The sequence below is a fragment of the Centropristis striata genome, chromosome 16 (genome assembly GCF_030273125.1).
Source record: "Centropristis striata isolate RG_2023a ecotype Rhode Island chromosome 16, C.striata_1.0, whole genome shotgun sequence".
NCBI classification, from domain to species: Eukaryota; Metazoa; Chordata; class Actinopteri; order Perciformes; family Serranidae; genus Centropristis; species Centropristis striata.
The window spans coordinates 15,846,828-15,868,044 of NC_081532.1; the positions used below are offsets into that span (position 1 = coordinate 15,846,828).

The following is a 21,217-nucleotide window of genomic DNA, read 5'->3' on the forward strand; positions in this document are numbered from 1 at the left end:
GTTAAATACTGGTGTCCTTTTCCACATCAAAGAAAAGTCTAGCAAAGTAGAGGTAATGGGGAAAGATGTTATGTCGTAAGCCCAGTCTTGAATAATTCTTTTAGTGTCTGAGAAGATTTTTTTTAGATTGATGTGCAGACTTCTTTTCTCGAAATCTGTGTTAAACACATTGTGACATTCACATGCAGTCTGAAATGCCATCAGACACATTCTTTGTGCAGAAACCTTATTGCTATAATGACCTGTTATTGCATTCGTTTACAGGAACATTTGATCCAGAGGTTTGATGCTTGTCTATTATTAAACCTGCCGGCATTTTACACTGTGCTCAGTTGACAGTGTGAAATAGCGATTTCAAAGGTTTGTAGACTTGCAGTACAGTTCAGATGAGGTAAACTGCAGATCACACAAGTTGCTTGTACAATGTATTTTCTTTATTCCTCTCCTGTTCTCCTGGCTGAGTTGCCGGTGGAGTGTTGAGACTTGTCTGAGGCAGAAGGAAACAGAGGGGATGGGAGCAGAGTGGACTCTACACAGGCTGTGTGATTACAGGCTGATTCAATGAGTGGCTGCCAATGTATTTTTTTTAATCTAAGGTTATGAGCACACACCTCTCTGCTAACTGTCATCACTTCACAAACTACATGTGAAATGTGTAATTGTGGATGGGTAAAACTAGCTGTCGAAAAGCTATCAAAAACTATTTTCCACAAACAAAAAGAAAACATTTTTTTTGGCACTCCCTTCAAGTTGCTGACATCTTGCCTTGGACAGACAAGGATATGATTTCTTATGTTTAGAGTGGTTAACAAGAAACATATTTTTCACATTTCCATTGTGCAATATAATCACTTTTCGTTGTGTAATGGTGCAATTCCAACTGAGTCTGTTTATATTGTATATAATATTCCTTATTTTTTATATTTCTTCTTGTTTAAATTGTTAATACTTTTAGATTTCTTGTTAAGTATTTCTTGTTATTTTATTGATTCTTCTTTCTGGTTTTGCTATACAATTTTGCTGCTGTAACACTGAAAATGTCCCTGTTATGGGAATAATAATGGAATATCTTGGATGCCAATGTAGGCTCGCAAAGCAAGGAGCAACATTTGTAAAGAGATGATGTAGTCCAGCATTGTTGTTATTATGCTTGCAGAGAGCGGAGACGTATATAGTGTCATAATGACGTGGCTCCCTAGCCTGTAGGAAAACAAACAAGTTCTGAGAAGGTTCGCAAGTTGAACCAACTGCGAACCAGCACCATACCAGCACTAAAACTAAGTTTGTGTTGGTCATAAAGGGGTAAGAGAAAATGTAAAGTAAAGTATAAATCTCTAAACCCATCGGCTATCGTTCTGATGACGATTTAGCCTTGGGGGAGGCAATTGCCAACATTTTGGGGGTTGAAGTTATATTTTAGTTATAGATATTTAGGTCAAGACTTTCTCTTCCGTCATTGTTTACAGTCTGACTAGCAAGCTGAGATGTGAGAATGTAGTTGGTAATTGAGAAACTGCTTATCTCTATAAACAGATATCTACATATTAATGCAGATGAATAATAAAGGCTAATAAAAAAGCTAAATCAGTCAACAGCCAGTGGGTTCCATGACTGCATTTCAGCCAATACATTGAGCCTTTTTTGCTCTCCACACAGACCGTTAACCTGCATACAACAAAAGCCCACTCAAACGTGATTGTTCTACACTTCTCAGACTCCAAACAGAAACCAGTATGCTTCAGATACCAATATCTTACACAATTGCCTACCCATTCTACAGATTTACATGTAAATATCTATTTATAGAGATTGTTAACATGAAATTGTTTGCCAAGATAAGACTTGTCTCCTGGGGTGACACGTGAGAACTCCCTGCATCTTGCTTTGAAGGCTCTTGCCTTTAAAGCAAGATGCAGGGAGTTGTAACCGTGATGACTGATGACATTTCACAAGTAATGTGAACACAAGCTTAGACAGGAACAGGTCTGCTGTCTCTGATGTAGCCATCGTCTTTAAGTCTTCACAGCATGAACGTTATACATGTTCATGAATATTAATTGAATGTATAAAATGTTTTTGCTGTTTTTTTCCCCAAACTCTAAAGCCAAACAACAGCGTAAAGGCGATTGTTACGGTTCTGCTTGAAAGCTTTGATGTAACAAATTCTTTAATCGGACTAGTTTTTCCCAGATGAGATTAGTCTGCTTAATCCCAGGTTGACAGATTCCGGGAGTGGTAAATTCTTATTTTTCAATCCTCCATCATTTGGCGGTCAACCAGCAGATATGTATTTTGTTCCTGTTCACTGAGTCTTCACACATAATTCTCTCATCTGACATCAGCATCTCTGTTGTAGTGTTGTTAATATTTATGTAGTGGTTTGTGTGTTGTTGAGGTTGTGAGCTAGGCAAGTGTTAAAAGAAAAAGAAAGATATCCAGAGGATTTCAGTGCAGGCACAAGGCCGTGTGAAGACTTGCAGAGCAGGAACCAGAACAAGACCGAATGAACCCCACTGGTTCATTATCCACATTATACTTTGATGGCTGAACAAACTCTCACACGTCTGACTCTCACTGATGCCGCTGCTGCCTTCTACCTGCCTCCCCCAATCCTATCCTCTTCCACTCAGCAAACATCAGCGTGCTCTCTTCAGCTTATTTACAGGCTGTGTCACCCAGGCTAGAGCCACTCACTGACCAGCCACAGCTCCAGCGTAGCCAAGGAGCCTTTGAAGTTTGCTCTAATCAGCACCACAGCTGCAGAGAGCTGCCGTGGAGGGGGCTGGTGCTGGTGCTGATGTTGGGTTGGGGGTTGGTTGTGTGAATGCAAATGTGACCAATATGAAAATGGATTATTATTCCATACAAAGCAGCACTCTGGGCATATGCACCAGTCTAAAAATAGCTCTGGTTTGTAAGTTGTTCATTTGAACTGCCATTGTGTCAGTTTTTGAAGAAAGCTGTTGTTTCTTTGTTGACTAAAACTGCTGTAGTGATTTTTTTTTTTGCAGAATATGCATTTACTCATGTATTTGAGGCAGGCTGAAAATGTCCCATCATCTGCATTGTCTAGTCCTATCGTAGTTTCCTCAGGATCTCTCCAGGGAAGCGGGGATTCCTAAGACTCTGCAGTCAATGTGAACTGACGGTCATCCCAAGAGACTTGCCTCCTGCACGCATTAGTATGAGCAGTTGAAGTGTAGAGGCTTGCTTCTCATATCTCTGCTGGACCAGCACAAGCCTTCAGCTGCAGCTGAGTGTGTTATGTGAATGACATCTCTCCTAAGCTTCGAATCACTCAGAGCATTTTGAAAGCACTTCTGACAGATTGTTGAAATTCAGTGAAGCAGACCTGTCAGCAATTTTACCTTTTGTAAACACTGGAAATCTCTGGACTCAGGTTCAGATTCACCATTGCTTTGACAAACACAAGCTAGCACTAAAGGTTAAAAATGCCAAGCTAGCTGAGGTTGAGCCTGCATTATCTCCACAATATTTGTGTAACTGTCTGCAAATGTCCTAAGTGGCTACACCTGGTAATGGATACTCCCAGTCCACTTGGAGCACTTGGTAACTTGATTTAGGTTGTGTATAGGAGCTAATGATTCCTCACCGCAGGTTATATTACAGTAAGGGTGCTAATTATCCAGGCACTAATGTAACCACAGGATCAGCAGAGGACCACAGCCTAATGCGTTCCCCACACTTAGGAGCTCAAAGACCTTGACCTTAGAGTGGGTGTTCACTCCAGACTCACCCATTACTTAAGTATGGGTTTGGTTAGAGCTGCATTTAGACAATTATAAACCTTTCTCGAGAACCACTCACCACTGACTCAGTTTCACCTGAGAAAAAAGAAAATGTATAGGTTAGTGTCTGCCACAGTTTCCAAGTGGTTCCCTATATAAAATCAGCCATATGAGTGTTTACACGGTGTAAATCCATTCAAATATCTTTAATAATGCTTCAGTTACTGGTTTATTGCTACATCTATAGTTTTTATGGTATACTGTTAAAATGGAGGACAATAACATAACATTTCTCTATGAAAGCCTTATTAAAAATGGTCAGCATGCGCAAGATTTCAACACTTTTTACTGTGTCTACAATAGGCTTGTTAGTTGTATAAAACACATGCTATAACAACTTAGCAGTGTCTAGAATTAAGTGGCATCTATCAGTGAGGTTGCAGATTACAATCACCTGAATAAAAAACACCCTTCCCAACCATGTCATAGAACTATGGTGGCCTTCAAGTTACGAAAGGAGTCAGTCGTTGGTTTGTCCTTTTCTGGGCTACTGTAGAAACATATTGGTGCAGCATGGAGGACTCCATAAAGAGGTCCCGCTTGCAGTATTTTATGGTGAAGACTTTACCTGCCCTGCTCTGCCACTATCCATCTCACCTGCAGAGCTTAACCGGTCACAAGTTGACATGTTTAAATGTCTTGTTTGGTCTTTCCAAAAACCCCAAACCCCAAAAATTTCACTTTACTGTCACGTAAGACTTAGAAAACTTACAAATATTTGCTTTAGAAAAAGGCTGTAACCAGTGAATTTTTGGTATTTTTGCTTCAAAAACGATTATTATCAACATTAAGGCCAGCATTTTTTCCTATTCCTCTTGACTGATTAAGCAATATGGGTGAAATGATACATTGGTCTGTATCAATTATATTGATTCAATAATCAGTGAGTGCAAATCGAGACATGTCATCATCCTCAAGATTCTACTTTATTTGAATTTCCAAATGTCTGAAAGAGCTCAGGTAAACTGTCAAATCATATTTTAGATGCTTTTTGTGAGTCAATAAAAATGTACCTGATTGTGTTAAATAGGCATATGATAACTCTTATTGATAACAGGCTTCTGAATTGAATTGAGTCAAATCAACATTGCATCTTGGCAGACTTTGTGGTATCAGAAAATATCTTATCGTTGTTAAAAAAATGATATAATATAATATCGCGATGAAACTTGTCATTTGTACCCCCGTTTCGTTGCAATCAGTGAACACTTATTCTCCCTACAAAGCATTTTTGGGGTTAACCCAACCCATGAGAGAATTATAAAGCACATGAGCAGAACCCTTTTAAATATAGCTGCCTTCACATCCCCTTGAACAAAAACCCAGTGGGTAGAGACCACAGGATCTTATTTAGCTCACCCTGAAGACACTGGGTGACATGAGGACCACCCAGGAGGGAAGGGTGTGATGTTGTTGATTGTGTTTTTAATGGACTTTCAGCAGAGACAAATGGACTTCTCTTCCACCACTCAACGTTAGAGTGACAATTCAATAAACATTTTATGAGCTTCAAGGAAAAGTTAGCATGTTTACTGTTGAAGCAAATGGCTGAATATTGAAGTGACATTTTGTTGTCTTGTGTGAACTTCCTCTCTGAAATGTTGTTCCCACAGTGTTGTAGATTTAGCATGGACTGTCAGCTTTATTCTTACATGAGTCTTAATGATTTGGTGTTATTTGGGAAGCAGGCCATTTCACACAAAAGTTTTTATTTTCTCTTTCCCTGCTCCATCTCTGCGGTGTAGTCCTGTGACTGAGTGCCCCCGGCTATCTCCATACTGATATAATATGAAAAGAAGTACATCGCCTTGAGCAGCTCACCAAGCATCCCTCTGATAAAAGAAATCAAAACCACAGCCTCAGAGTTTAATTTTAAAGACAAAATTTACAATATTGAGTCTTAAATTAGTGTCATCGTCTCGTACGCTGGAGGAGATATCTTTTATGAATGATTTCACCGGCAGTAGTTGGCAGGATTGTTAATGAGTTCTGACAAATTGTCAAGAGGGGCCAGTTTTATCTCCAGAACCTGCTTTTGACACCTAGTTTAAAACCACTATAATGTGTTTATTCCAAAGAACACCACTGGAGTAACATTTTGTGTGGTGATTGATGAGTCTATATTGTTTTTTGTTTTTTTTAGTTTAAATTGCAAATAAGCACCTGCATCTCTTCCCCTAACCATTGTGAAGCTGTGAAACCGCTGTTTATAAAAGCTGTGAATAACACTTCCGTTTAAACTCTCGCTGACTCGCTACAGAAAGAGTTGTTTGTATCATACATGTACGCAGAATTCACAGGGTCCTCAAAGACTTCTGCCCATAATGTTTGCTGCCTGATTAAAAAAGTTCTGAAACTTTTTTTTTTTTTTTTTTACAATGTTGTGACTCTGTTTCCGACTGCAAACAAGGATGGCATCTGGAAATAAAAAACCTTAATCACTGAAGCAAACTTTTAAAGGATTTATGATTAGCATTAATATGTCATTTGTAGAGCTTGTATATGTACTTACACCATTGTACTCGTTTGCTAGTCTACAATGCACTTGCATCCACTGTTGCTTTTCCTCCATTTACCTTGCAGTTCAATTGCAGTAAAACTTAGGTCAGATAGATGAGTATGCTAACATATTTCAAATTTATTTTAGCCAGTGAATTATATATATTGTATATATATTATACATGCTCTTGCCTTCCTTTCAAGAGGATTAGCAAAAATGTGTGCTCATTACACACACGCACCCATAATGAGGACATAGTTAGTAGGTGATTTGTTAATTTTTAACAGAGGGGATGGACTCGGTTTGTTTTGGGAAGTCCATCGACCAGCAAACTGCCCTATGGCCTGTAGATATACAACTAAACATCCCCTCTGCCCCTCTCTCTGCTCCTAGGGGGTGGCAGGTTAACAAGGGACATGCATTTTGGTAATTTTGCTTACAATCTTCCCTGAAAAGCACCCACTGGAAACAGATATAGGCTACTGTTCTATCTAATACAGTTGAGCATACATTCTGAGACAGTAGTCATATTTCCATCAACAAATTTTTAATATTTATATGAGAAAAGCCTGATGGAAACACCAAAATTTGCTTAAACCTTCGAAAATGCACATAAAAGTGTTTCCCCTTAATTGAGGTGGTTTTTGTCTTTTTTGAAAAATAGTTAATGCACTAAACAGGAGATTGAAATACTTTTTATGAATAAGTTCTGATCTAGTAAACATTTAACTCACATGACTGATCAGCTGTTTCCAAGCTGACATGAAATTATAAGTTGCCCAGTTGAATCCAATTCCTGAAGACTTCTCTCCATTTTCTTTCATAGGTGGCCAAAGTTGTCCAATTAGCAACCTCTTATTTTTTGTTTTTTCTCTCTTGCTCTATCTCAACTTCTTCTTCTGCCATCTTCTGATGAAAGTACGTTTATGCAACCTTCTTTATTCCATCCAAACCAGTTGATGGAAATGTCCCTAATTTTCATTTTCTTTAATGTGACATTTCAAAATTTTGCTTCAAAATTCGATTAGACTTTAATGAAAACACTGCCATTGTTTACAGTCAGATACACAAGTTGAGATGCAAGAGTGTAGTTGGGAATTGAGAAACAGTTAGTCCCTAAAAACCATATTAAGATAAATTTAAAAAAGCTAAATCGGTTAATAGCCAAATGTCCCTAATTTGGAGTTTTAAAATTTTACTTCAAAATTCACTTTGGCTTTAACAGAATCACGACTAATGCAGTGGTCTACACATGTCTGACAGAGCGTCTTTCAGTCTGCCTTAGAGTACGAGCAGCTGGCTTGTTGATGAGCAGAAGTGTCACTGATGCATGTCTCTCATCTGCAGAACTTCCAGAGAACTGGACGGACACGAGGGAGACCCTTCTGGAGGGGATGGTGTTCCAGCTCAAGTACCTTGGGGTCACAATGGTTGAGCAGCCCAAAGGAGAGGAGCTGTCCGCGGCTGCTGTCAAGAGGATAGTGGCCACGGTGAGAGATGACACACATCTACACACTTGCAGCAGGCAACACACATGCACATAACTGGAAGGATTTAAACAAAATGCACCCAGAATCTCTTGTCAGAAAACTATTCCCAGAAAATGAGTTTCTCTCAAGCACATATAATGTCTGTCCCACATCACCACCTCCAGCACTTGGAAATCATAGTTATCCAGTAGTTTTCTCCTGTTTATGACCTGAATGACACCTCGGTGAGAAGTGACTGGTTGGCTGCCTACTTCCCCCCCGGAGGCCCAGGCTGACATTTAGAGGAGGATGCAATTAGTTTGGACACTGTTGCTCGGTATATGGCTCAGCCTGCTTTATCATGGTAGAAAAGGCTTAATGTTATTGGATCTGGCAGCTCAGTGGATAATGAAGTTAGCGGCGGCAGAATGGTGCGACTCGGGACACGGTGATGTATGGAGAGGGAGGCAGAGACTCTGATTGGGCCTAATCTGTTGGCTGCCCTTAGTGTCCCTCTGAAAAGGATGTTAGGCTGCTGAATGGAATATTTTTTAATTTGCCAGATTGTGTAAGAGGTATACTCGGAGTAAAGTAATATATTTTCCAGCCAAAGTTGTAAAAGATGTCATTTACTCTGGATTGGATGTTTTTTACTCTCAAACAAACTTAATTCTCTTAAGAATATTCAAATGTGTGACAATGTCTTTGTTAATTGCATATGCTTATTTTCCTGCTGTTAATCAAGCCAGCAGTTCTGCAGTTGTTAGTTCAAAGGGTTCTCATATTTCCAATGATTTAACATCTTTTGATAGTAGTAATAGTTGATAATAGTTTGGATTCTGTGGAGACATGATTGGCTGGGCTGATCAAAAATGAGCAGCATTTACATAAATACAAGGTTGAGCCTTTGCTGGATTGATTTTCCTGTCTTATCTCTGTCTCACTCAGATGTCCTCCTGTCTCTTTGTGACCTCCACCCTTTCTTTCTCCTTCTCCCTTTTTCCTTTTTCCTTCCAGGCCAAAGCCAGTGGAAAAAAACTCCAGAAAATCACATTAACAGTCTCCCCAAGAGGAATCATCCTATACGACAGTGCCTCCAACCAGCTGATAGAAAACATCTCCATATACAGGTCAGTCCTCCTCTTATTTCGACTGTTCAACTCTTGTCATTATTCCTAACACAGTCTGTGTCCCTGACTCAGTCCAGCGGCCCCAGTTATGAAATACTTTCACCCTAGGCTTGTCCTTATCACCTACAATAAAACAAAAGTTGTTATTTGCTCTCATCCATCACTGGATGGATGTGAGTGTAAGAGCAGGTGTGGTACTCAAAGGCAGCGTAATGGCTTTCAGTATGTGTGTGTGTGTGAGAGAAGAGTATACTCCGTCTATCAGCAGAATGTCTCATCAATCTCAACTCTCTTGGGAGCATTACAACAGCTGTATGTTTGATACACACACACACACACACACACACACACACACACACACACACACACACACACACACACACACACACACACACACACACACACACACACACACACTAACAGGTTCTCTCTAGTAAATGCCTACAGATCTCCCTTGCCTGCTGTAGCCTGCACACTTAAAGCTGCCTAACCTCCATTGGCCTCGAGCTTATGATCCAAGCTTGAATCACTTCTCTAAAATTCCACATTCATGAGTCTGGATATCAAGGAGAGATGGGACTTTCCATCATTTTTGCGAGCATGAATAGGCTTATGTTGAATAATTTCTCCTAAAAGCTGGCAGATTGAGGACAAACTTCAATTGTTGACAGTTTTCTAAAGTTATCCTAGAACAGTTTGATTGACAAACTGTCTACACTGACCATGTTTCTGGCTCTCCTGTGTCACCTTTGGGATGTTACTTTATAATATATATATCATAGAGGACGGTTTCATTCCTTCTACCTACTCAATTTTGCATCGCTTGTCATTAAACAACTGCTTCCTGACTGTGCAGCTTCGAGTAATCATAGTGGAGTTAATTTCTCAGGCATACTGGATTTATCTATATTAAAAATCTGGGCTCTACATCGCTGGGCTGTTTTTTTTTTTTTCAGATTTAACATGAGGAACATTGCACACACAAGTCCATCAAAGGAGGGGAAAGGTAAAATGGCAAACAATAAATCTCTTAAGCTTTGATAAAGAAAAGAAAAGGGGTTTTAAGTGAATCCAGACACAATGAGATCAAACTGAACAGAAACACAGTTTTTTAAAGGAATACTTAATTCAATAAAATGAACACTTGTATATCAATTACCCAACCCATGTTACCTTGAATTCTTGAAGAAAACTTTTTTTTCGCGCCTGCCTCCATTGTGAATGGAGTAATGCTTGATGAACTGAAGTAAATGGGGGCCGTGTTTAACAACAGGAAATATCAAAACATCTGTTTCAAACTCTCACACATCTTGTGCAATGCCTCGTTTATCCAGTCTAATGCTCACTATTTCCCAAACACATGCACTTTTACTAAAATCTTAGTATTTAAAACACTATCACCTTTGTGTGGGTGAGTTCTTTAATTCATCAGGGATTTGCTCCATTTTCAAATTCTCTGTTCACTGTGGAGGCGTGCAAGAAAAAAAAATCTCTTTAAGAATTCAAGGTAAAAGGTATTAAGGAATTTATATAGAAAAGGTTATCTTGAGGGTCAAGTATTATTTATTTCTATGGTTTGTCTTGACCAACAGTTAAACCAGTAACTGAAGCAAATCTTCACATTTTAGAAGGCATCCAGAGATTGTTTGTCATTTTCTCCCCCAAAAAAGACTTAAATTATCAGTTGATTATCAAAATCACTAGTCAAGTCTGACATTGCCCCACAGTTAGTTAGCTGGTGCCCTAATTGGCAGCATCAAAAGTATGCTAAATAAGCTATTATCAGCTCCTATTTGCAATGAACCCATGGATGTGCAGACAGCTATCACTGAATTTCTTTGATTCTAAAGAAAACCTCAAAATGTCATCGTTCTCGACAAGCTCTGGAGATCAAAGGAGTTTCTTTTTATGATTTCTAAGCGCATTTATGGATGTTTATATGCAATACACCTCAAAGATAATATCCTCAAAAAGTGCAAGTCACACACAGTGAAACATCAAACATGTGCAGCCTTTCGGTGTGTACTGAGTTTTAAATGAGAAAAAGTAGCTGAACCTCAATTGCCTCTATGAGCTGTGTGGCACAGCCGCTGTTGCTGCTACAGAGGTTGAGGTGTTAGGAAATGTGCCATATGAGAGTAGGCCAAACTTCCTGTTCCACCTGAATTTTTTTTTTTACCTCACACAGTATCTTTGCTTCGTGTTTCTTCCTCTGCACCCCTCCTTCAACTCTCCCGGGCCAAGCCTCACAGTTTTAAAACCTCTGAGCTAATCGTTTCAGCTCCACTGAGGACGTCCTTATCACACACTTCACAGAAGTTTACAGCAGCATACAACTCTCTATTTTTGCAATGCATCCAGTAAAATGCTGCACTGCTAATGGATTCTCTCATTTGAAGAATATGAGGTAAATACTACAATAATTAAAAGGCTGACTGCATGAGGTGAGTCCAGCTGTGACCTCAGGATGGTGTGAAGACATAAAGCAGCTGGTTGTATCTCGCACCCCATTGGAGCTCTCCTCCCTGGACATCTGCTGAGAAGACAGACGACCAATAAAAGAAATGGATTTGCCTAGACACCCAATTTCCCTGACGCCCTGCCTCCCAAACATTGGCCCGTAAATCTTGGTTGTGTTCTGCAGACTGCAGCTGTGATTCTTAAACGTCTCCAAACTTTTCCTCCCTCACTTTTATTTATTTATTTATTACATGCCCACCTTGTATTCCTCAGTCATTAGTTAACAGAGTGTGTGACTATCCCACAGTGACGTTTGAGCACAGTGCTGATGCTCCAAGGGGAAAGGAAGGACAGATGGCAGACATTCATTATAGCCTTCCTCTATCGTTTTGGGTCTCCCTCCCCAACTGGCCCGTGTACCCATCATTTTGGTCTTAGGGTAATAACAGGGTGATCAAATGGTTGAGAAAAGCTATTTGTGTGAAATTACAGCTTAATTTAAATCCCAAATCTGCACCTGAGACTGACGAGCAGACTGATACCTCCCTCACACGCGACACAGAGAAATCTCAGAGCAGTAGATGACCTCCTACACCAGAACAAGACAGGAACAATCACCTCTGTCTGCATGAGTCTTTTCATGTACCTCACAGGGGCCAATCTAAAAGCTGTAATTCAAAACTCTGCGTGTGTCATGGTTTTTAAGCAGGTGGACACAGCGGGGGGGGTGATGTAGTAAGTTGTTTGGAAAGCAGAAAGGAGCGGCATCCCTTTGGAGAAACTGCACAGATGTCCACCTGTGCATGTTTTCGTTTTAAATACATGACATTGTTCAGCTTTGTACCTGCACACAGCTGCAGTGTGTGTATTTGATCATGTGCAGAGCGGTGTGATCTGTGAGTGCAGCTGGCTTCAAGCATGACAGGGATTTTTTTTTCTATAACAGAAATGCTAGATTGAATAGTTTGAATCAGATTGCTGGACTAGCTTAAGGGCTTAGTGGAGATGAAGTTGCACGATGGCCCCACTTGATCTGTTTTTATTAAAGTGTGTGCATCTGTGTGTGTTTTTCCTTTTTTCCCAGAATATCATATTGCACGGCGGACAAGATGCATGATAAAGTGTTTGCCTACATCGTCCAGAGCCAACACAATGAGACTCTGGAGTGTCATGCCTTCCTCTGCACTAAGAAAAAAATGGTACGTAAATGAATTTGTGTGTCTCTGAGACAAACACTGTGTGCATGAGTAGGCTGTTTGCCTAAAGTAGAGCTATAACTTATTCATGTGGAAGACAAAGTTACACATACACAAAGAGCCTGCAACCACCTACATCCTAATATTAGATATAATATTCTTACTGCACTTTCCATTTCTCAATTCTTAACACATGGATGATTTAACATTATAGGAAGTATGCTAATACTTTTGACAAGATGTATATACTAGCAGGCCACTTTATTAGGTAAAGTATATACATGGAACCAACAACCATGCCACATTCAAAGTCGCTTAAATCACCTTTCTTCCTCATTCTGATGCTCACTTTGAACTTCAGCAGCTCTTCTTCACCATGTCTACATGCCTAAATGCATTGAGATGCTCCCTTGTGATTGGCTGATAGTGGCGTTAATGAGCAGTTGCACAGGTATACCTAATAAAGTGGCTGGTGAGTGTACATCTCTCATGACTGTTAGATATGAAGCAACAGTCAGCAGCAAGTTAGCTTTGCACACAGACTGTAAACAAGGGGCAGAACCCTAATCAGATACTTTTGATTTTTTTTTTTTTTTTGTCACTTAAGTTTTTAATAACACATTTTTGCTAATACAAGCAAACTAAACACAAAGCTAAGTTTCAGTGATGATTTTGACCACATTACCAAGAACCCACTGATCAACAAGTGGGTTCCTGGCAGTCTGCCTGCGGGATTCAGACATGGCCACTTGGTATGGGAGGATCTCCTCGCAGGACCCCTCCCTGAGGGGCCTGGGTGGAGGTGGCTTGTGGATGCAGCTGTGAGCTTAATAGCACCCCACGCCCAAATCTTACCATTTGGGCCGTGAAAGGAGGGGTAACCAACAGATGATTCTGCTCATCTGCTTTCAAAAAGAAGCCCCTCCGAAGTCAACAAGAACCACCAAACAGCACCTTTAAAGTTATTAATCAGAAAGTCTGTGTGCCTGGCCGAGACATATTTCTGCACATGACCCTTTCATAAAGCCACAACTTGTTTTCACATTTTTTTATTCAGAATAAACAAACAAAATACAACATGTCTGTTTCCAGTCTTAATGCATTATCAGACTATTCAGCTGCTGGCTGTGGCTTCATGATAAAAATGTAGACGTGAAAGTAATTTTAATATTTTTAACTAATCTTGAACTATCCTTTTTTAATGCCATTGGTTACATATTAATAAATGTATAGTGAAATAAAGCTGCAGGTTGCTGCTACAAATGTAGGCTACAGACTCTTTATGGTGCAGGATTCTGCATTTAGGTATTGGATTCAGCTTTTGCTCCTGGCAATGTGTGGAAAGCTCTTTATGCAGATACATTATGTTGCAAAGAGACCACATAACTGCTCTGCAACTTTGAGTATAACTCTACTATGTATGTATGCAAATGTCCAAGCATTATGAGGAGAAAGACGAGGAGTGAGAACATGAAGGGCGGGGAGGTTGTTGTCCCTCTCTGGCATTCTCTCCATCCCTGGAGGTTTGCAGAACGAGAGAACCACTCCCTTTTCCTTCCCCTCACTAATTTAGTTCTGGCCTAAAGGCCATATATCCTCCCAGTTACGTCAACAACTTGTCATGGAGCCTACGGATTTCTCTTCCTCCTGTTCAAGTGTCTGTGAAGGATCCCCCTGTTGTTGGTGGTCACTTCCTGTTTTTATCAGTCACAGCTCCTGGACTTCCTCGAGTTTCTGCTCATGTGGATAAGATGAGTGTTACTCATCTTCCTTTTATTCTTTTACACTGTCCCTCTGTCTCACACTCATATCTCTTTCCTTCTATCCAACAGGCCCAGGCGGTAACCCTAACAGTGGCTCAGGCTTTCAGAGTGGCGTTTGAATTCTGGCAGGCTGCCAAGGAAGGTACGCATGGTCGCATCCGACATCCAGAGGAGTGTGACGAGCGAGTGAAAACGTTCGTCTCCTCTTCCCTCACCTCCCCCTTCTGTTGTTATTCTCTCCCTTTATCCCTTTATCCGTCTTCTTAGTGGCCAAACAATGATCCCGTCTTTTATTCTATAGTTTCCCACACGATGTGGAAAAATAAATTTCTCTTCCTGCTCTTGGCCTTGACACCCTCTACAGGGGTCATGTGAAATACTGGACAACTGCTCCTGTCAGTCAATGCTGTCCACACACACACACACACACCTACAGTAGAGGAATGTCCTCATTGATTGAACTCGTCTCCCCCACACAGTGGTTAAATCATCACCCAGAGAGCTGGGAGGCCTGTTTTAGTTTAGTGAAGCCTCTTTATTACAGGCAACTCAGTCATGGTTAAAGACTCATCTAGGTATCGACATGAGGAGGGGTGAAGAGGAATTAAGGTTAGCCCGGGGCAGAGGTGGGCTCACTGGAGGTAAATCTTCCCCGTCTCCTTTTACAGTGAGAATACGACTCAGATGTGTGGGAGCTGGGATTTTCCCTGGATATCTTTTGTCTTTACTGCCAAAATGTTCCTTTTCTCCTCATTATATATTTATATCTTTTTGTTTTATGCCAAACTTGGAAAGCATTCTTTAAAATCTACGTTTTTAATAGCAGAGGAGATACGCAGACAGTTCGTGTTGTGGCACCACGGTGGTGGACGCAGCAGGCAATCAAAGTGCTGTGTAAGGACGGTGCCACACACACTCTTTTGTACAGCTCAGCAGAACATGCATGTAATTTACTGCATGCATGGCTCCAGTGTAAATGAGCAGGTCTTGCCACATAATATTGGTTTCTGCATCACAGCCCCCTCCCATTTTCTTCATCTTTACATACATGTTGCCTTGTTGGCGCCCTTTGAATTTTGTGATTATCCCTTTGTTGTCTGTTGTGTTTTGCACCTGGCACCTTGACCCCCCAGCCCCCCACCCCCACCATCTCCCTTCCTTCCTCCTCTCTCGAATTATTTTCTTTTTTCTCTCCTCACCCCCCCATCACGGCTGGCTTCTGCTCATTATAAGACGGGTGAAGAAGAGGAGAGCGAATGGAGGGGGATGGGGAAAGAGGAGAGAGGGCAAGAGAGCATGAAAGGCGGGGCAGAGAGGGCTGTTGGGACGGAGTGTGTAAGAGAGAAAGGAAAATGATTGTGTGCGTGTGTCAGTGGGAGCTCAGCCCCCTGACAGATTCAGTGTCAGTGCCATTGATCCTGTCTCACGCGAAAGCAAGCTTATTTATTCAGTCCTTTAGAGACACACACTTGCACTGTATAAAAATTCTAGCAGCCTTTTTATTTACTCCACATTTCACCCCCTTTTCTTCTTCTTCTTCTGTGGTGTGTAGGAATGTTTTTATGTGGGCACATTTTCATTTTGAGGAGGGATTATTTTTCCTAACATCAAGGCCACAGGCTCCTTGCCTCACACCTCTTCATTTGGTTGTTTGCAACTTTGACTTGAATATTAAGTCTGCTGCCTCCTCACTCGTTCACCTCTTACATTTTGTCACCCATGTTTCTTTCATCATTATGTCTTGCTTCCTTTTTCCTTACTCCCACCAATCAGCACCTCTCCTGGTCTTCTTTTTCTGCGCGAGGCTTAATACGATGTTTAATTTGCTGAGCTGTTTTCAGTCGCACGATGTGGTTCAGTGCGGTGTCACTGATGAAGGAGAAGTCATGCCTTGCTGGTTGGGGGCTATGGAGGAGAAAGAAAGCGTAGTTTTTAGCAGTGGTGTTCTCTTGTGGCAGAGAAGAAGAAAGGGAGCTCAGGAGAGGGAAAAAAATCCTTTCGCTTCTGTTTCATTAAAGTTACAAGACCTCAGAGGATCAGGGCAGAAAGAGGGGGTCTCTGCTGTATGTCTGTCTAGTTTGCAGCTTCTGTTTCTTAAAAACTCTCCTCCACCACCCACAGTGGTTCTCCACAGCCCACCACACATTCCTGACCCACATTCCTCTGTATATTACTGCTTCCATCTCTGTTCATAAATCAGTGTTCATATAATATTCACTGTAAACACCACAGCTTGCTTTGAACTCTCCCATGTTTAGCTGGCTGGAAACTCTGCACAGGGAAGGCGGCGGAGGGAAACAGATGCCCTGGGGAAAGTTTTGGAACAGTGCCATCACTAAGCTACCTGGGCTCATGGGAAATAAGATGTTTTTTTTCTTTAGATTAAGAAGGATGATGCAATAAAAACACTTCCTTGCTGTAAGCAGGTCTTGTTTGACAGAAATGGACATTTAATGTGTAGCCACAGTATTGAAAGCTTGAGTTACAGTGGGTCAGCATCCTGGCACCTCAGGGAGTTCAGACTTCTAATTTAAGCTTCAGAGCAGCGAATCGCTCCGTATTTATTTATTTATTTGCATTAACACTTACCCATAAAAAGCTTTCAGGAAATTAAAATAATCCTTCTTGGAAAAATATCCTGTCAAAATATCTTTTAAAAGTGGGGGTTTCAGCTCCGAGGCTATATTAAGCACTCCATTTTTTATCCAGGATCCATTAACTTCTAGAAGTGGTAGAACTATTTTAATACTACACAGAATCCACATTTGGTTGCAAAAAACTAATGGAGATATTCATTTAAAATTAACTTTGTTTGGTAATTACTTTGATATATATTTTTTGAAAATATATTTTTATATATAACTTTTATATATATATATATATATATATATATATATATAAGCATGTTGCAAATTATTCTTAGGGTTTCTTGGCTGTCCAGTAAAACCCAATTCAGTGCAAAATAAGCAATCTGTGAGGCTCTGAATACATAGAAGTGTAAAAATGATGAAATTTAGCTCTGAGGTAAACTAAAAAAAATTCAGAACTAAAAAAGTGTTCAGAGTAGAGGTATAGGATTTTGCAAGGTCCTATGAATTTAATAGGAATTTTCAAAAACATTTTCCTTCAAGGAAATCCATGACATGAACTGGGAGGTCTAAGTGAGTTGGTAGGAGTATTTTCCGAAGTTTAAAAAAAGCTTTTACTCCTGGGTCGTTCCATATCTCTGCTCCAGAGGATTCTTTCTGTAGAGGTATTCAGTAAGAGGGGATATGTTTTAGAGTACTTAATGACAATTAGCTTATTAAAAGATTGTTTTTGACATTACTGACACATATCTGAGCCTGTCTTTTTGCAGGATGCAAAGGAAAAGTCAGCAGCAGAAACCTCTCAATGTTGCACTTTATTGTAACGAGGAAAATGCAGCTGTACAGCAGTCATTATTCTGTCAGAGCCAACAATTTCTGAAGTAATAAGTCAAAATTTGATTGTGCCTCATAATGCGCACGACGAGGCTCCTCAGTGAGAGCTGACTCAACTTAATTAAAATAGGTAAAATATTTTTATAGGGTCTTTTATCATTTTTAGTGGTGCTATTTCAATGAACAGTAAGGCTTTTTTTTTTTTTTTTTGAAAGGCGAAGACTCACCATAAGAATTATTTTCCCATCATGTATGATACATAAGGTGTTACACAAGAGTTGGACATTGGCAGAGGAGATTTCCTGTTTTTATGGATTAGTTTCAAGTCTGTTTAGTCCTAGGGGTCATCCCATGCAAACCCACACAGAATTGGAAACTTTTCCCACTTCATGTCAAGGAAAACCTTCTGTTAAATTTGTGGGACCTTGCACAATCATAAAGCTTATAACTCCAAATACTTTTTTGGTTATGAGTTTTTTAAAGTTTGGCTCTCGGAGCTAAATGTCATCACTTTTGCAACTCTTTGTATGTGATTTCTAAGCCACACCAATTGCTTATTTTTCACTAAGATGGGTTAAAATTTGTACTAAACATCTGAGAAACCCCAAGGATAATTTACTACATATATACATAGTAAATGGTTACTGCTAAATGCTATACAATAATCAAATTATTAAAAACTAAAATTACATTTAGAGATCAAAGACTAATGAAAAAAGCCAGTGGTGCGTTCACATGCTCCTTTGATAATCCCATTTTCTGAGTTGGAAGTTTGGTCTCCCATCTTTGGTGTGCTCATGAGCTTTAAGTCATACTGTGGAAACAACACAACACAAACACACAGCTCTACAAAGAAGGTTTGTTATACTTTATTGCTCAGAGCGTTGAGACAACACGTTGTCAGTGGTTTTCAGTTTTTACGTGACCCTGAAGTAACCCTGAAGAGCAAAGGAATGGGATCACATGAACCACATAATATGATCAATTTCTACACTAGTTTTTACTTTCTCGCAACCAAATCCCTCTGTGTGATCTTAATATATTTCTTAAATATAGAAGTTATTTGGTCCTGCATAAAATAGTGCCACAGATATTCCTAAATGTAGCCCTGGAGCTGAACAGCCCACTTTTAAGGATATTTTTCAAGAAGGATCATTTTCAGTTTCCTTAAAACTTTTTTAAATTGGAATGTGTTAATATTCATTGTATATTACGGAAGCCCAGAAAGGCAAGATGAATTTGAATTTGAGTTTTTTTTTTCAGGCATTTTTGGCCAGAACCTAAGTTTATCTCGTATATATCTCTGTGTAATATGTCTTATTTTAGTGTATTATAGAGTTTAAGTGTCAGGGATCATTCACTCATTTGGATGTTTTTCTGTGAGGAAACGAATAACAAGGAGTATTATTTAAACCTAAGTTTATCTCGTACGTACGAGGCATTGTTGGACACAGTGTAAAATGTAAATTTAAGTAAGTTTGAACATTAAATATATTGTCTTTGTGCAGTTTTGTAATTTAATTGATCTTACAAAATCACATTCTGTTTTATTTCCATTTTAGACAGCATCCCAACTTCTGAAATTGGCGTTGAACACTGTCTGTAATATAACATTCAGTGGTTTCATTACATAAATGAAAGATATTTGGCCCATGTTGATTTCAATGGTTAAAGTGAATTGGGAGGCCTTAGGTTAACTTTAACTGAACCTGAAATGCTTGATATATAATATTGGCCGTGTGTGTCTACACGAGCAGGAAATAAAACGAAAGCTGTTATCAGTTGCATGTGGTGATCCTGCACTGTGTGAAAACCTTCCTAGCAGGTGAGAATGTTTGGAGCGAGCAGAGCCTATTATCCATCTGACCCAGATGCCATGCCTGCACTATTTAAATGCTGCACTTACTGTATTTACTGCTGTTTGAAGCGAGTGTGTTACAATCTCCGAGGCCCAGGCCCCTCTAGGTTTCAGCTGGCAGATGGCTTGAGTAATGGCCTTAACCCTTTCTGCCAATTTACTGCTGCTAATTTGTTTACACTCATTATATGCTTGGTTAGTGGAACATTTTCAGCAGCTCGAAAAGTAAACAGTTCCTGGAGTAACTGGCCCTGTGGTTGCTCCTGAATCACAGTTGGCTTGTCTTTCACTGACTGCTCTGTTTTCTTTTCTTTCTGTCCTTCCCCACACAGAGAAAGAGAAGCGAGTGAAGTCGGGTTCAGACGGAGAAGGAGCTAGCAACTCCCAGTCGGACAGCTCGGCCAGCCTGGGCAGCCTGAAGGGAGGAGGTGAGTCATGTCACCCATCATCATGTCTTCCTCTCTCTCTCCTTCGCCCTCTCTGTCACAGTAATCGTAGCCTCGGGGGGGTAAGAAGGAGTATTCAGCCACTTGTCAAAGGTTGTCTTCTACTGAGGTCAGCTGACAACAATCTGCATTTTTTTCTTTGCTATTGTTCCCCGCTTGTATCATTACAATGAACAGCAAATGACATTTTGAGGTGATTATGTGTGATGTAATGGCGCTGATGATGGCCGTTTCAATCTGAAAACATTAAAGCCCCCTTGCCGTGTTGTGGATCTATTAAAAACAAATCTTGGTTCGCCGATCCCCATGACATTTTATAACAACAGGGGACTATTCATGGACAAACAGATATATTCTCTCTCACTCTGGAAGCACAATTACAGCGCTGTTTCTGTAGAATAGCATAAAAGAAGCCTACATTTTCTGTGACCCCCATTGTTCAATCAGATTCCAGGAATTGAGACGCGGGTCATGCCCTCCAAACATGTTGTTGACATCCACTGAGGCAGACAACCTTAAGGCATTATTAGTTGCATGTATTGTCCACAGCCAAGATGCAATAAGATGAGGAGCGTCTTGTTGCCAGTGGCACAAAGGCTGTTCACTTATTGCTCATAATTCTTTGTTTGTCTGTTTTGTGCATGCCTTTTTCCTGTCACACTTTGTAAGCAGCCACTGTACTAATTCTTTTGGTTCTGGAGGTTTCAGTTCAGACAGAGGCAGTCATTCTTTTTTAGCAGGCAACTCCAAAAACATCTAAAAACATCAGCTTTGTACTGAGCTCCCCAACCGCGTGTCCAGCCAGGTGGCCTCCAGCCAGAGAGAGATCTCTCTAAATCTGTTCTGACACTTTATTCGAGGCTGTGGCCCTGAACGTGTAGCATTTTATGGCCTACACAGGTTTTTAAGGATGATCCCCAGCGAGAAGACTCTGCAGAGTAGGACTTGGATGCAGATTCTGGCAACAGAGAGGCTTGGTGTTCGTTTTTGGACCAATATTATCCCACTGACCATTCAGTGGCACATTTGGCTGCCAGCGGATTGTATTTCTGTAAAGCAAATTGGCGTAATTGTACAGCAGAGTAATACACGGTAGAAGCTTCAGAGTGCCTTTTGAAATGGGATGAGCGTTTCTGTCCTGCCAGAGTTTTTTTTTTTTTTACT

At 40.3% G+C, this 21,217-nt stretch overlaps 1 protein-coding gene across 3 annotated transcripts in view; it reads left to right on the forward strand.

Annotated features, from left to right (window-relative positions):
* Nucleotides 1-21,217, forward strand: part of ldlrap1b (low density lipoprotein receptor adaptor protein 1b) — a 40,226-nt gene that overhangs the window by 10,987 nt on the left and 8,022 nt on the right. For all 3 annotated transcript variants that reach the window (XM_059353503.1, XM_059353502.1, XM_059353501.1), the window contains exons 2-6: nucleotides 7,657-7,799; nucleotides 8,796-8,908; nucleotides 12,453-12,567; nucleotides 14,397-14,469; nucleotides 19,940-20,035. In XM_059353503.1, the coding sequence (XP_059209486.1) occupies nucleotides 7,657-7,799; nucleotides 8,796-8,908; nucleotides 12,453-12,567; nucleotides 14,397-14,469; nucleotides 19,940-20,035 (540 nt within the window). The remainder of the gene's footprint in view (nucleotides 1-7,656; nucleotides 7,800-8,795; nucleotides 8,909-12,452; nucleotides 12,568-14,396; nucleotides 14,470-19,939; nucleotides 20,036-21,217) is intronic.